At 42.5% G+C, this 16,160-nt stretch overlaps 1 protein-coding gene across 3 annotated transcripts in view; it reads left to right on the top strand.

The window, feature by feature from the left end:
- UNKL (unk like zinc finger) overlaps nucleotides 1-16,160 on the top strand; it is a 60,970-nt gene extending 44,810 nt beyond the window's left edge. The window contains exons 10-15 of one of the 3 annotated variants that reach the window (XM_077274818.1): nucleotides 2,998-3,175; nucleotides 7,921-8,013; nucleotides 9,187-9,417; nucleotides 12,627-12,829; nucleotides 13,480-13,737; nucleotides 15,268-16,160. In XM_077274818.1, coding sequence (XP_077130933.1) covers nucleotides 2,998-3,175; nucleotides 7,921-8,013; nucleotides 9,187-9,417; nucleotides 12,627-12,829; nucleotides 13,480-13,737; nucleotides 15,268-15,423 — 1,119 coding nt within the window. In that variant the 3' untranslated portion in view covers nucleotides 15,424-16,160. Of the gene's footprint in view, nucleotides 1-2,997; nucleotides 3,176-4,997; nucleotides 5,108-7,920; nucleotides 8,014-9,186; nucleotides 9,418-12,626; nucleotides 12,830-13,479; nucleotides 13,744-15,267 lie in introns of those variants that run through there. The other 2 variants (XM_077274817.1, XM_077274820.1) reach the window with 2 other exon arrangements.

Genomic DNA, 16,160 nt, shown 5'->3' with positions numbered 1-16,160 from the left:
AAATAAAGGAAATGCTTGATACCTGTCATGCATGCATGAAAATCTCCTTGCACTAGAAGCGTGGAATGGAAAAAAAATACAGTAAAAAAAAAAAAATGTATATTTCATTTTATCACCTGGTCCCATTTTGAAGAAGCTGCTTAAAGAAATAATGTAAAATGAGCTGTAATATTTCCCTGCAGCGCCACCACATGGGGAAATGAAGTATTACAACCGTCCTAGTGAAAGCAATAGGCGATCTTTATAATGCATGGGTGTGTTGGGGTCCTCCAGAGTGAGAGATGATCTTCTGGCTAAACGGGGAGGCTTTCTCGGTTGAGGATCTCGAGAATATTTGAAAATCTTTTATTTATTTTTTTCTTATAGAAAAGCTTTTGTGAATACTCTTGCAGGAGCATACAGGACGTGAAGCCACTCCTAAAGGGTTATTCCCATCTTCCTAGATGGGTATTGTTGGATAGTCGCTTGTAAAAACAAAACTGTTTTACAATTTACTGTGTGTTCAAATTTGCAGCTGTTTTTCATATATTAACACTGTTTTTTTTCTTTTGTTTGCAGCTCGTTGCCTTGGAGACCGACCACTGCTACTGTCTAGGTGGTAGGCACTGCGCTGAAGCTGGCTGGGATTAGGAAGTAACTGCCTACTCCAGCGTTCCTGGCCAGTTTGAAGCAGCACTTACAATCTCATTAGAAAAGAGCTTGTAAGGACTGCGCATGTTCTGTTGTCTCGCAGCCGGTGGTCGGTCTCCATGGAGATAATCTGTAAATAAGTGTTAATATTTAAAAAACGGATGAACATTTTTAATAAGTGGTAAATTGATTGTGTTTACAAACACTATTTGACTATACCCATCTATGAAAATGTGTTGTCACTTTTTTTTTAATCTACCAGAAATGTAGAATTCTTTACGGTATATTCTGAACTCTTTCCCCCTCCCTATAAGCCAGAGCAAAGAGCCACCAACAATAAGTGTTTTATTTATTTTTTATTTTTTGCATTCCCTAAAACCAGATATGTAATACTTCATTTTCCCTGCAGGTTTCTTAATGAAAGTGAAACAGAAAAAAAATTGTCAAATTTTACTTAAAAAATCCAGAAATTTTTTTTTTTGCCTTTTCAATATGGGCCATGTTAATAATGTGTACAAATACATTTTTCTTCTAATTTGTGCATTTCTCTGTTTTGCATGGTACTAAATGTCTTCGGTAGTTTTATCATTTCTCTTGTTTGTGTTTCTTACTGGAGAAGAGACCTGTTAAAGGGTTTGGATACCTTTGCACTGACTTCTTATTTTTCCTTTTATTCTAAAAAGGAATATTAATCGGTTTTCTGACTGGTCTTCATTAAATGTTCACTACCGATCTGTCGTAGAGTCTGTAACTCCTTGACATAGCCGGCTGTCCTGCTGCTTAGAACACAGGCCCCACACAGCTTCTGACTCTGCAGATTCACTGTGCTTTACACACACCAGATAAATGGCAGCTGGATTTTGGCAGGACCGAGCTCACAAAGGAGGGCTTCCTTACTGTACCTTGTTATATGATGTCAGTGTAAAAATAATTAGGCGTGTGAAATTCCAAGAGGAGATAAGCGACTGACTTTTGCCTCCTTCCCAACCACTTGCATGCTCTGCCGAACCTAGCGTACATTTTTATGGGGTGGTCAGGAGAGATGGCTATCGGCTGATCTATAGAAAAGGTGTATAGGTGGCAGCAGGGATGGCAGTGATGATTGTCGGATCAAAATGTAGCTGGGGACAAAGGTACAAACCAGACTGAAGGAAGGGAGAGATAGCACAGGCTGGGCATCGGCGTGGAGAGAAAGTAGAGCAGCCACTGGAAGGAGGAAGAAGTCGGTACAGGAATGAAGCTGTACCCAGACATAAGAGCCAGTGGAGTCCTGAACACACAGTCCAGCATGTATTACTGGGAGGCACTCGCCCACATGAAAAATGACTGAGACAAGGAACAGGTTGCAAAATCAGGGGGAAATATGAAAATGAATGAGGGAGTTGCAACAACTTCTGTAAAAAAATAATAAAAAAAAAAAAAAGTTGATTGTCAAAGGTGTCCATTGTCTTTACATGTCTTGGTGAGTTGGAACTTCTACCGAACAATGATATTCAAACGGCCTTTATCCTGATGTTTTTTAGGGTCCATATTACTTGCTGCAAAACCTTCTTAACTTAACAGGACTTAAAAGGAGTCTGCCAACTCAAAATGACTGTTCAAAGTAAGCACAAGCGCTCAGATCTCCCTGCCAGCATGGCCCAGCAATCCCCACCAGCATGGCCCAGTGCATCATTCCACTGATTTGTCATCCATCTATTTTCACCGTCCTTTTTGGCTTTTGTAAAGCCAGAGCTTCCAATCAAAGAATGGGGGCAGAGTTGGACGGAAAATAAGTAGGTGGGAGGGTGCACCAGATTGAATCACCACGCCAAGGGTGCAGTGAGCCCCTCAGCTTGGTTTGAACAGTCATTTTATACTGACTCCCATTAAATGTTTGGCCGTGCTGTCGTCTGCATCAAGTGGGTCACATCGGTGGTGGCCACCCAAGGTTCTGCAGAAGAGCTCACGCCTATGCCCAGGAGTGTAACATGTGCTGTATTTTTGTGGGATCTGACTATAATTTATTTTATTTTGTGAACTTCCAACTCTCCAATCTCCGATGACTTTATCTTTTGTGATCGGCTTCTAATATGTAGAAATGTTTAGTTAGTGATTTGCCTTTTCTACAATAAGCATATGATACAAAGGAGACCCGTGCAGCCACGTGTACACAAAGCCCGACGACTTGAAGGGAATCTTTGGAATTCTTGGCCTTTTGAGAGTCTCCTTTGTATGACGTGTTTCCAGGAATGAGTGGGTCTGACATGCGCTTAATCCCCTTTACATGAATCAGATAATTAGTGTCTTATCATTTATTTATTTTATTTGTTTGCAAAAATAAAACCTGCACAGTTTGCTTATTTAATGCATATATTCTTTAAACAGAGCCATCTCAGTGTTTTTTCAGTGGTAAACCCACTGGCTTCCAGTATAACATCCAGTATAACCTCTAGTCTGGCATCCAGTATTGGCTCAGATAGTTCATCCCCTACTGCGCTATCAAGTGTTAATGCCAAAGCGCTCCCATTCTACCCTGCTAGTAATACTGTTGAATCAGTCATAGGTAAGCCTACGTGTTTCGTCTTTTACTTTGCCATATGGTCGCTTGTATTAAAAAAAACTTTTTTTTTCTTTTTTTCCTTTGAAGAGTTTTAGACATTTTGTTAGATGAGAAATAAATCTGTTATAAATAGATATATTACATGTTAACACATTGCATTTTTATGTTTGACTTTTTCACTTGTGTTCCGGGTAAGTCAATGGTATTGAAGTGTTTTTTTGCTTGGAACGTTCATTGAATTAAAGTGCAGATGTGTGTTGCTAAAATCAAATAGTTTGTCCAGGACTGTGTATGAGCTATCCTTGGGGAAGATCATCAATATCAGATCGCTTGGTGCACTGGCAACCCCGCCAGTCACCGGTTATTGTCTCCAGCAGGTGCTGGATGTAAACAGTCTTTGTATACTGTGTAGTGTCCATGTTCTGCAGCGCCACGCCTGTGTTCTGCAGCGCCACGCCTGTGTTCTGCAGCGCCGCTCTAGTGTTCTGCAGCACCACACCTGTGTTCTGCAGCACCACACCTGTGTTCTGCAGCACCACACCTGTGTTCTGTAGCGCCGCTTCTGTTCACTTTAATCATTTTTTTTTTTCTTTTTTTTTTTTACATTGATGACCTATCCTTGGGTACAGTATTCAATTAATAATGGGGGAAGACTTCTTGGAACCTTACAAACACCAAAACGAAGGTGTAGGGACTTGTTGAAGTCACTATGTCTTCATTTACGGCAGTATGTATGTCTATAATGTGTAACTACAGCTGCTTATAAGGGAGGATTGTCAGACAGCACCTCAGAAACCAGTCTCGGATTACTTAAAGGGAACCTGTCACCCCCAAAATCGAGGGTGAGCTAAGCCCTGGGGGAGTATAATCTAACCTCTTTTTTCTTATCTTTTAGGATACATCAGGGACTTATCTACAGCATTACAGAATGCTGTAGATAAGCCCCTGATGCTGGTGGGCTTAGCTCACCCTCGATTTTGGGGGTGACAGGTTCCCTTTAAAGCAACCTCTCTAGGAAACGCTTCCTTTTTCTTTTCCTGAAACAGTTTTGATATTTTTTTTCTTAAAGCTATTCTTGCTGCCTTTTTGATACAACAGTGCTTATTTTGGAACGGCTTTCAGACGAATCGGCATCAAGGAAGCGACATGCATGTTTACCCCCCACCAAGAAAAAATTAAAATTTAGAATACCCTTCTCATATGAACACCAATATGGAGTTCCCATATAAATGAATGGGAAGAGTTCTGCTGTATACGTGTTTGAGGTGTTTCGGGTTTTTCAACGGATTCATGTAAAAAATCTTCTTTAAAAAAAAAATTAAAAATGCTTCAATGTGAACCGAGCCTTAGCCGCTGCCAGACACCTCATGGATCGAAAGAATCTGGCTTTCCCAATCCTTCCGTCCCTGATGCTATCTGAGCGGTTGGGTAGCTTTAGGTGCTGCTTGCATTTCATTTTCCGTGCGGTTCATACAAAAGGAACATTTTTTACATATGCAACTGCACATTATTTAGCTGCATGTTGTTGCACAAGGTGCTTTTTCAATATGGTGGGGGACAAAAAAAAATTATACCAGGCCAAGGGATAATTTTTTGACCTCTGTAGGGCTCTATGGCTACACTTGGTGCAGGTGCCAGGAATACACTAATCCATTACATCACCTCTAGCTTTTCCCCGGGGGCCCGTACTCTATATTTAGGGTGTAACCGGGTCTCGCTTTCTCCATGCGGGATAATTATGCGTTGTGTGCAGAATAGAAGGGGAGGGGGTGTAGGGGCTGGTGAATCAGGATAGCCGGAGTCCTCCTCTCTTCCTGGGAGCGTGTGACAGCCTCCTGATGTGTCTGTGGTCACATGAGCTGCCGGGATCAGCTGCCATGGTATATGCGAGCAGAGCCGGGGACTGCAGGCAGTGAGTCAGCACTCGCACTGCCGGTAAGCACCGCTACGTCTGCATGGCTTTTACTTCCCCCTACACAACCCTGGGAATCCTCTGTTTTCCTGATGTCCTTCACTTGCACATTTCTGTAATTATTCTCATATGTGTTATTATATGATATCGCCAACGCTGCTCGGCAATGCATCAAACTTAGGAGATGGCTGCAGAGAGTTTAGCAACTTGCGTCAGTGAAGATGTTAACGCACGGCTGCGTATTGCGCTTTTCAAGGACATGAGCTGTGCATTAGTACATACGTGTCTGTAGCTTGCTGTTAATTTTCTCTGCAGTCATATTGAAGTCTACTCGTACATGTGATGTCTCCCTGCAACCAAATACGTGTGCATCGAGACAGTTTTTGTTTTTTCTTTTTAAATATGACCTCCTGTAAGCGAGGATTACCTGCAGTCCTATGTAAAATCGCCAGGAAAGATAGTTATGATTTGAAAAATTGCAAATTCTGATCTGCTCCATCTATAGAATCTGATCATGTTTCGACATGACGAGCAGTTTTTCCCATTGCAATAAATGTATATACGAGAGGAGCAGAATAAAGCCCTTGTCGTTTACATTGCCGGCAGCATTCAGCGAGAAAAAATTGGACATGTTGGAAAAAATATACTGCAAAGTGCCTTTTATTTAAAATTGTATTTCAACCATAGTCCTAGAGTGTAGGTCCGTAGGAATCAAAGTAATTGCCCAGCGAAAAAAAAAAAGTATAAGTTCCCTCTCTGATCTGATTCTTACCCAGTCGTTACTGGTCTGTGCATTTTGGTTTCTTATTATTATACTGGAAATGCCCACTTTGTCAGTGGTTGAGGTGGGTCAGCATTGGGCCCTCAGTGTGCCGGTAAGGACTAGGTAAGCGTCAGCATTGGGGGGTTTGGTGAGGGTTAGTTTGGCTTCTCTTACAGTGGTTGTCCTCTACTGAGCAAACACTGACTGTCTCGAAGGTGTTACATAAAATTCCGAAAAAAATGCATGTATACCTTCCGAACTCGCTCCACTTGTTTTTTTTGCTCTAAGCCCTTTGTCCTGCAGGGCTGACATGTCATTGCTCATGTCACCAGGGGACACACCGGACTCCGAGCAGAAGAGTGTCATCTGTTTGGGAAGTGAGCAACCATTTTTTTTATTTTATGCAGAACCTTCGAGGCATTCATTAGTGTTTATCCCCTTATATGATCCATAAAGATTTTTTGCAAAATAATTAAAATAGGATCTTTCACCAGTTTGCGCATGTTAAACTGGCCATGGAGCAGTGGTTGCAGAGCCGAGTAAAACGCTTTTATTTTTTCAATTTCTTCATTCCACTGCTGGGATATTTGTAAAGTTTAGGTTATAATTTATGTTAAAGAATGGCTCCCATTAAAAAATGTTATGGCCTAAACCTATGTAAATGTCATGTAGTATAGGTGTATTAATATATTCACCAATCGCCATCTTTCCCAGTTTTCAGCGTTGTTCTTTTCCTCTTCTGCGTTGTGACTGAAGCTCTGACTCTCCGAATCGCACTGAGGTTTGTGTGACCTGGAAGTCGCTTTTACAGTGTAAGTCTATGGAGTGTCAGAACAAGGCCCCATAGACTAGCTCTATCAAAGCGGCTTCCGTCTCGCACATAAACTTCCATGTGAGCCGACAGGTCCTTTAAGTTCTCCTGCATTAGATTGGTCAATCATAAGCAGGCAGCAACACACGGGAAAAAAAGAACAGAACTTAGTTATGTATCATTACAAACTCTTCCAGATCTCATAGTGCTGTCAGCTCTGACCCTTCCCCACACTGACTGCCAGATCTGGAAGTGTTTGTAATGATACAGAAGCTGTATCTCGACACAGTTGCTACAGAGATCAGTGAGGAGAGGAGGGCGGGTTTTTTTTCCTCCCTTTTTCATCCTCTGCAGGGGAAGACGTACTGGCCCCCAGAGACAAACCTCTGGTAACGCTTTAATGGAGTATCTTCTCCAGTTGGTGCTACTACACTGATTCTGGACAGGTTTTTTCTTTTCCTTCTGTACCTCTCTGTTCCAAAGTTATCCCGGTAATGGCAAGCGCCTAATATACAAATTTACCCTTCAACTTCTTTGTGGGTGTTTGCTCTTTGTCCTCTACAATTAAAACATGGTCTTGTCCTACAGGAGAAAATGCAAACGCCCACAGAGAAGGTCTCATCGCCTGTAATACAGGTGGGTCTGGCGCCCCAATAGCAGGAAGGAACATGGTGACTGTGGAGTGAGAATTCCCTGAGCCAGGCTGCAGCTGTGACCTCGGTGGGCGTTTGCTTTTTGCCCCTTATGACCATTGTTTCTCCAAACTCCAGTCCTCATCGCCCCGTACAGGTCATGCTTTCAGGATTTCCATAATATTACACATGTGAGAGAATTCCTGATGCCTTGATGATACTAATACTAAGAGAATCCTGAAAACATGACTGGTTGGGGGCCAGGAGGAAAAGAAAACCTGTTCCAGACTCGGTGGAGCAGCACCAATTGGAGGAGATAATCCAGTGGAAAGACCTCTTTACAATAAAGCTGCCAAGCCATGCAAATGTGTTGGTGTCTGTGTGCCCTAGGTTCTCCACTCGCCTGAGGACACGTGATCGTGGGTGTCCGATCATAGTCTTAGCCAGTTTCTTCTAGGGCTACTTCCGGTGAAGAATATTTTAAGTCGCCATGTCCATGTGACATTTAATTACATTTCCATTGATTATAACAAGACACACATTTTTTTCTTATAGTTATGTATTCAGCCTTATTTTTGTGCTTCAGGTGCTGAATGTGAAGTGACTGGTAACGTGATTCTCTGTTTTCAGGTTCTGCCCTAGATCTTCATTTTAGCAATATTAGTGTTGCATCTTTAGACAAAGAATTAGAAGACTCTGAGAACAGCGACCTGGGCTTATCAAGTAAGAACCGGGTACTTTGTCTTCATGTTGCAGAGGGAAGTCGCCATTGATAGTCCCATAGTGTGGAAATGGTTCTGATGATAATTATGTATATTCTCTGTCGTGGTACCTATCCATTATTTTATCATATGTTACTAAAGCATGAGGTGTTTGCATCGGTGCCACATTTATTAAATCCAACTATTCTTAAACCACACTATTGGGAGATTGATATCTGCTGGTGACTTGGATGATTTTACTTTCTTTAGTGTTCTGCTCAATTTTTAAGGTGTAACTGATTTCATACAAAAACCATAGACAGGCCCGGCCTTTCTGGCCTCATCCCCACAAGAAGTTAAAACTGCTTTTAGTGCACGTCAGCCTAATATGTCCAGGAACTGTCCCAATTCTTGTACTCTGTAATTTGGCATTAGAGATGGGCAGATCGATTTGTGGGACTCTGGTCCATCGGCAGGTTGGTTGACTCAGCCTGCCGGATGGGCGCTCTTAGCTTCCAGGATCCCCGGCGCGGCTGTTGATTAACTGGGCTGTCACAACATCATCACTGTGGCGTCACGCACATATGATGTCGTATCAGCCCAGATAATGAGAGCAGGATCAGAGAGGCCACGGCCGACCCCCCGCCCTCCTGTGGAGAGGCCACGGCCGACCCCCCGCCCTCCTGTGGAGAGGCCACGGCCGGCCCCCCCGCCCTCCTGTGGAGAGGCCACGGCCGGCCCCCCGCCCTCCTGTGGAGAGGCCACGGCCGGTCCCCCGCCCTCCTGTGGAAAGGCCACGGCCGGCCCCCCCGCCCTCCTGTGGAGAGGCCACGGCCGGCCCCCCGCCCTCCTGTGGAGAGGCCACGGCCGGCCCCCCGCCCTCCTGTGGAGAGGCCAAGACCGGCCCCACACCCTCCTGTGGAGAGGCCACGGCCGGCGCCCGTCTCCTGTGGCATAATATCTATCAAGTTCAGGTGGCTGAACACTGATCATTTAAAATAATTATATTGAATGAAGAAAACATGGATGGCTTCTTCTTCCAGAGATGGCACCGCATCAGTCAACTTTGTCCACTTTAGTATAATCCAGTTGCAATACCGGAAACAGGCTTCGAATAGGTGTGGCGCTGATTCTGGAAGAAAGTAGCAACAAATGTATTAGAAATTAATTTATGTTTTATTCTTGTTTTGTTTAGGTCAAAGGTTACTGGGAAGTTCTGCACCAGTGAATATCCCGGGATCTCTTGCTCGATCATCTTCTCTTCACTCTTCCTCTTCGCTTTCCACCTCTCCTCTGAGCTCGCTGTCCCAGTCGCTGTCCCAGTCCTATCTCGCCTCCAGTATGGCTCCCCGCCACCAGCAGACGCCAACACTCAAGTCAGAGCACAACGCCTTAGGCACCTCAACATCCTCACACAACTCTTTAGGTAAAGTGCTAAAAATGTCCGCGCAATAGGTAGTTATAGGGGTTGTCCTCTTTCCGAAAACGTTCCTTCATAGGCAGTAATAGCTATAAACTGAAAACCTTGAAAAAGGCTTGCCAAAGTATTCACCCCCTTGGTTTTTTACCTGTTTTGTTACACTACAACCTGTGTTTTAAGTATTTTTGTAATCTGATTTGTGTGATGCATCAGCACTAAATAGTCTAAGTTGGTGATGTAAGAACAATATAGGCATACATTAAATTTATGGGATCAAATAAATAAAAATTGGCATGTGCATATGTATTCACCCCTTTTGCTGTGAAGCCAGTAGAAATTTCTGGTTCAAGCAATTGCCTTCATAAGTCCCATGCTTAGTGACAGGACGTCCCCCTGTGTGCAATCTAGTGTCACGTCGTCTGTCAGTATATACACTTTTCCTTTTCTGAAAGGCCAGAGAGGCTGCGACACCATTAACAAGAGGCACCACTAACCAAACACTAAGGAGATCTCCAAATAAGTCAGGGACAGAGTTGTTTAGAAGTACAAGTCAGGGTTGGGTTATAAGAAAATATCCCAATCTTTGATGATTCCCGGAGCACCATCATATCCATAATCATCAAATGGAAAGAACATGGTGCCACAACAAACCTGCCAAAAGAGGGCCTCCCAGCAAAACGCTCAGCCCGGGCAAGGTGGGCATTTTTCAGAGAGGCAGCACAGAGACCAAAGGTAATCCTGAAGGAGCTGCAGAGTTCCCAAGCAGAGACTGGAGTATCTGTCCATATGACCACAATAAGCCATACACTCCATAAAGGTGGGCAAAGATGTGGAAGGCGCCACAAATGTTTGGAGTAAGGTGCTGAGATCAGATGAGACCAAAACTGAACTTTTTGGCAACCAAGGTAAATGCTATGTCTGGCGCCAAACCAACACAGCTCAAGAATATCATCCCCACAGTGAAACATAGTGGTGGCAGCATCATGCTGTGGGGATGTTTTTCGGCAGCAGGGACCCGGAAAATGGTCCTAGTCAAGGGGAAGATGGATGGTGCAAAATGCAGGGATTTTCTTGATCAAAACCTATTTATCCGTCAGGGATTTGAGACTGGAACGGATGTTCACCTTCCAACAAGACATTGACCCAAATCATACTGCTAAAGCAACACTCGGGCGGTTAAGCGCAAACATGTAAATGTTTTGGAGCAGCCTAATCAAAGAGCAGATCTTAATCCAACTGAGAATCTGTGGTCAGACTTGAAGATTGCTGTTCACCAGAGGAAAACCATCTAACTTGAAGGACCTGAAGCAGTGTTGCCTTTAGGAATGGACAAAAATCCCAGTGGCCAGATGTGGAAACCCCATAGAGACTTATCCCAAGCGACTTTCCGCTGTAATTGCCTTAAAAGGAGGCTCCACAAAGTACTGACTTTAGGGGGTGAATAGTTATGCACAATTAAGCTTTCAGTTTTATCCTATTTTGTTGTTTGCTTCACAAAAAAAGCAAAAACAATGTTCACGGTTGTAGGAATGTTCTTTACATGACCTGATGCAAACGCGCAAAAATACCAAACCATGAAATTCCAGGTTTTGAGGTAGCAATGCACAAAAAATGCCAAAGGGGCGAATACTTTCGAAAGCCACTTCTTTATTGTAGTTTATAGTAAAAATTATCTCATATGAAGCACGGTGACAGGCTGGGCTTCATGGGAGTATAAAGGTGTAGGGTTGCCAACTTACTCTTCATTTTTACTATCGATATAGAGAACAGGAGACGTGCTGCACAGTGTCCATGAGTACAGGATACAGGGCAGAAGTGGTGCTGTGCATAGTCTGTATATGCAGAATAAGAGCAGAAGCGGAGAGTGACAGCCAGGATACAGGGCAGAAGTGGTGCTGTGCATAGTCTGTATATGCAGAATAAGAGCAGAAGCGAAGAGTGACAGCCAGCGTAGAGGATAGAAATGGTGCTGTGCATAGTCTATATATACAGAATAAGAGCAGAAGCGGAGAGTGACAGCCAGGATACAGGGCAGAAGTGGTGCTGTGCATAGTCTATATATACAGAATAAGAGCAGAAGCGGAGAGTGACAGCCATCGTACAGGACAGAAATGGTGCTGTGCATAGTCTATATATACAGAATAAGAGCAGAAGCGGAGAGTGACAGCCAGGATACAGGGCAGAAGTGGTGCTGTGCATAGTCTATATATACAGAATAAGAGCAGAAGCGGAGAGTGACAGCCATCGTACAGGACAGAAATGGTGCTGTGCATAGTCTGTATATGCAGAATAAGAGCAGAAGCGAAGAGTGACAGCCAGGATACAGGGCAGAAGTGGTGCTGTGCATAGTCTATATATACAGAATAAGAGCAGAAGCGGAGAGTGACAGCCATCGTACAGGACAGAAATGGTGCTGTGCATAGTCTGTATATGCAGAATAAGAGCAGAAGCGAAGAGTGACAGCCCAGGATACAGGGCAGAAGTGGTGCTGTGCATAGTCTATATATACAGAATAAGAGCAGAAGCGGAGAGTGACAGCCATCGTACAGGACAGAAATGGTGCTGTGCATAGTCTGTATATGCAGAATAAGAGCAGAAGCGAAGAGTGACAGCCAGGATACAGGGCAGAAGTGGTGCTGTGCATAGTCTATATATACAGAATAAGAGCAGAAGCGGAGAGTGACAGCCATCGTACAGGACAGAAATGGTGCTGTGCATAGTCTATCTGTCATGACTTTCAGACTCAGGAGGAGGTGGAGTAACTCCCACACAGTCGCTCACCCACCTTGTGGCACTAATGCTTCTAGATGGTCACAGATGGTGAGCAGACACCTTAGGAGTTTGCAGATGCTGGAGCTCCTCCAAGCCTTCCCTCTCTGGGTCTGTGGCTAGGTTTTTACAGTGCTGGTCCGGCCATGGTAGCCTATGGGCACCACACTGATCACAACCATTTAAATGCTGGTGCCAAAGATTGACCATCACATCTCCATGGTTAAACAGCAGCGATCAGACCTGGCTACTTTCGCTGCTGTTAGAGATGGGTTGAATCTGTATAGTAAAAATGTGATTGGGGGAATCTTCAGTAACTATTCTGCTCTTGCCACATCCAAATTTGACGCCTTTATTCATTGAACTTATGGGATGGTCTCGGCCTTGCTAAAAGATGACGTGACATTGCAGGCTGCCTCCAATTTTTTATTTTTTTTTCCCCCTAGGTTTGAATGGAGTGACTGGCAGTATTTGGGACTTTGTTAGTGGGAGTTTCTCACCCAGTCCCTCACCAGTATTTAGTAGTGGTACTACCAGTTCCACCAGTACCAATTCAAATGGTAGTGAGCTGTCCCGCGTAAGGAGGGAGCTCGACGATGCCAAGAGAAAAATAAAAAGATGGGAAGACTCCTGGCAACAGGTGAAACAGGTGAGAACTGTAAAGTTCAGAAATTCTTTGGGGGTGTATATTACAATATATGGCACTTAGAATGGGACAGTACTGGATACAATAATAGTCCTGACCAAAATGTAAGTGGCCATGTGTAAGGTTGAAGGGAATGTATGATCAGAAAATGACCTAGTGTTTAATTTTTACACTAGCCACTGAGGCTTTCGGGAATAGTTTTCAGCAGCTTCATTATCATCCCTGGCAGGATTACAATGACAAGTAGCAACTGTATACAGGGCTCATGAAACAGGAACCAACAGGGAAAATAGGCGATGTCACAGTTCCCCTTACTTTTCCTCCCTTTACATTGACATTTTGCACACGCTCATTAGATGCGTCCGTGTAAAAAAAAAAAATCAGAATCTGTTCATTGCTGCTAATGTGTATGTGAATAAAAAAATAAAAAAAAAAGTTTTTTTTATTTTTGATTGACATTTCATTTAAAGGGGTTGTCCATTTGAAAATAAACATTGTGTTGGCTCAGGGTGTCTGTGGCTTTTACAATGATCTGACAACTCCTTTTAATATTGTATGATTTTGGCAATCGCTCTGTATTCAGTGGTTCAGTTTTATGTAGCTGTGACATGAATGCGGAATAACGATGATAACTTTACTTGCTTATTCTCAAGGCTTGTGACGCATGGCAAAAAGAAGCCCAAGAAGCAAAAGAGCGCGCCAAGGCAGCAGATGCAGACCGACAAGTAGCACTTATACAGAAGGAAGAGGTGGAGGGCAAACTGAAGAAGCTTCAAGAAGAGTTTGATGTCTTGCGGCTATCGCCACAGTTTTCCATACCGAGAAAATATGGCGACGTAGAGAAGCTTCCTTTACCAAAGCTACATTCTCTGAAAAGTCAGCTCTGTTCTGACTTGGAAACAATAGATGGGGTGAGTGTGAGTATACAAGCTTCATAATAAAATAGATGGGGTGAGTGTGAGTATGCTAGCTTCATAATAAAATAGATGGGGTGAGTAGGAGTATGCTAGCTTCATAATAAAATAGATGGGGTGAGTAGGAGTATGCTAGCTTCATAATAATAAAATAGATGGGGTGAGTAGGAGTATGCTAGCTTCATAATAAAATAGATGGGGTGAGTAGGAGTATGCTAGCTTCATAATAAAATAGATGGGGTGAGTAGGAGTATGCTAGCTTCATAATAAAATAGATGGGGTGAGTAGGAGTATGCTAGCTTCATAATAAAATAGATGGGGTGAGTGTGAGTATGCAAGCTTCATAATAAAATAGATGGGGTGAGTAGGAGTATGCTAGCTTTATAATAAAATAGATGGGGTCCGTAGGAGTATGCTAGCTTTATAATAAAATAGATGGGGTGAGTGTGAGTATGCTAGCTTCATAATAAAATAGATGGGGTGAGTAGGAGTATGCTAGCTTTATAATAAAATAGATGGGGTCCGTAGGAGTATGCTAGCTTTATAATAAAATAGATGGGGTGAGTAGGAGTATGCTAGCTTCATAATAAAATAGATGGGGTGAGTAGGAGTATGCTAGCTTTATAATAAAATAGATGGGGTGAGTAGGAGTATGCAAGCTTCATAATAAAATAGATGGGGTGAGGAGGAGTGTGCAAGCTTCATAATAAAATAGATGGGGGGAGTAGGAGTATGCAAGCTTCATAATAAGTCTGAGATGATAGTGAGACTGCTAAAAAGTGTGTGTGTGTATATGTGTGTGTGTGTGTGTATGTGTATATGTATATATATATATATATATATATATATATATATATATATATATATATATATATATATATATATATATATATATATATATATATAATGGTGGGCCGATTTTTATCTCTCTCTCTCTCTCTATTTGGAATAGAAGTTGTGAATCTAGTATCAGCCTTTGTAGCCAGTGTAATTTTTTTTCCCCCCAGATTTGCATTTTTTTCTTATAAATATTAAAAACTATATCAAATTTTCCATGAATACCTGATTTAAACAATAGGCTATTTTGCAGTCACACTTTTTCTTTAAAGTAAGCAGTCAACTTTTCCTATCTTGCGAAGATACTTCTCATATAGGTTATGTTGTCCAGTTTTGTGAAAACCACAAGGACTTTATATTGAACCCTATACTTTTTCACATTTTGTTGTGCATGAGGTCTGAATATATTATACTTTTGGTAGAAAAGGGAAATAATTGGTAAACCGCAGTATAAAGTAGCGTGAATCTTATGCTAGAATGGTTACGAGATGCTGTGTGTACTGTGCTCGCATCCAGCTGAAAAGGACATTATCAATTAGCATAACTAAGGACACGCCCACAATTCTGATTGGCTTAGAGTAGCAGTGACTCGCATGGTTATTCTCCCTAGTGTCCTTTTCAGTTGAATACCGTACGTTTTTTTTTTCTCCAGAAACCTTTTTGCTTAATGCTGTTTTCTTCCTCCTCCAGTTGATATTCCAGCTCCACTCTCAGAAGTGTGTTGTATGTCGTGAAAATGACCGAAGTATAGTCCTGCAGCCCTGCCAGCATTACGTATTATGTGAACAGTGCGCATCTAGCAAACCGGAATGTCCTTACTGTAAGACCAAAAGAATGAAATGGTGACGGGCCTTCCGAAATAGCGGTTTCTAAACCTATCCGCCTGCAACGTGTAATCAGACGAAATAATGCGTTCTGTGTTTTAGCATTTGATATATCAGTTAGAAATAACTCCAAAGTTCTAAGAAATGTATTCAAAGTGTATCTTGTACCAGTAATAGACTGATCTCTACCCACAAAAGGCACCAGGGATGATGGGAAGAATTGCTAATCGTAGGGATGGAGGAAATCGTTTGTGGTTTCCTGTTGCTGAATGAATTCTGCTACTAGCCGGGGGCAAATACAATGCTGATTATACCCTTTAATTAAATCAAACCGGACTTTTTCCAGAAATCTTCACAAGGCAGCTGACCAGACATATCAGTTAAAGCTAACTCGGGAAGGGGGGGGTGATCTTTTGCCATTTTTCTCAAAAGGTCCAAAAACACCAAACAAGGCCTACCGTTGTGCGGAATCGATAGAACACGATGTGAATTTTTACCCTTCCTCGATAATTTTATTTCCCTTTTTAGTGTGAATGCGGTAAAAGCCAATATGGATGGGGGACGCGGCCGTTATCTTTACACTCGGTCTGTTCTGGATTGCTTGCCTTTTATATATAGAAAAAAATGCAATTTTATTTAAAAAAAAATAAAATAAGTAAAATAATCCAGTTTATTGAAAAAGTCTGTGAGCTCCAACGGGGGCAAACAATACTTTAATGCAGCATAGGGTTTAACTAATTGTGAACCTTTTGAGGTTCT

Source organism: Ranitomeya variabilis, chromosome 7, assembly GCF_051348905.1.
Source record: "Ranitomeya variabilis isolate aRanVar5 chromosome 7, aRanVar5.hap1, whole genome shotgun sequence".
NCBI classification, from domain to species: Eukaryota; Metazoa; Chordata; class Amphibia; order Anura; family Dendrobatidae; genus Ranitomeya; species Ranitomeya variabilis.
The sequence above is the reverse complement of the archived record's forward strand: the minus strand, read 5'-3'. Positions and strand labels throughout refer to the sequence as shown.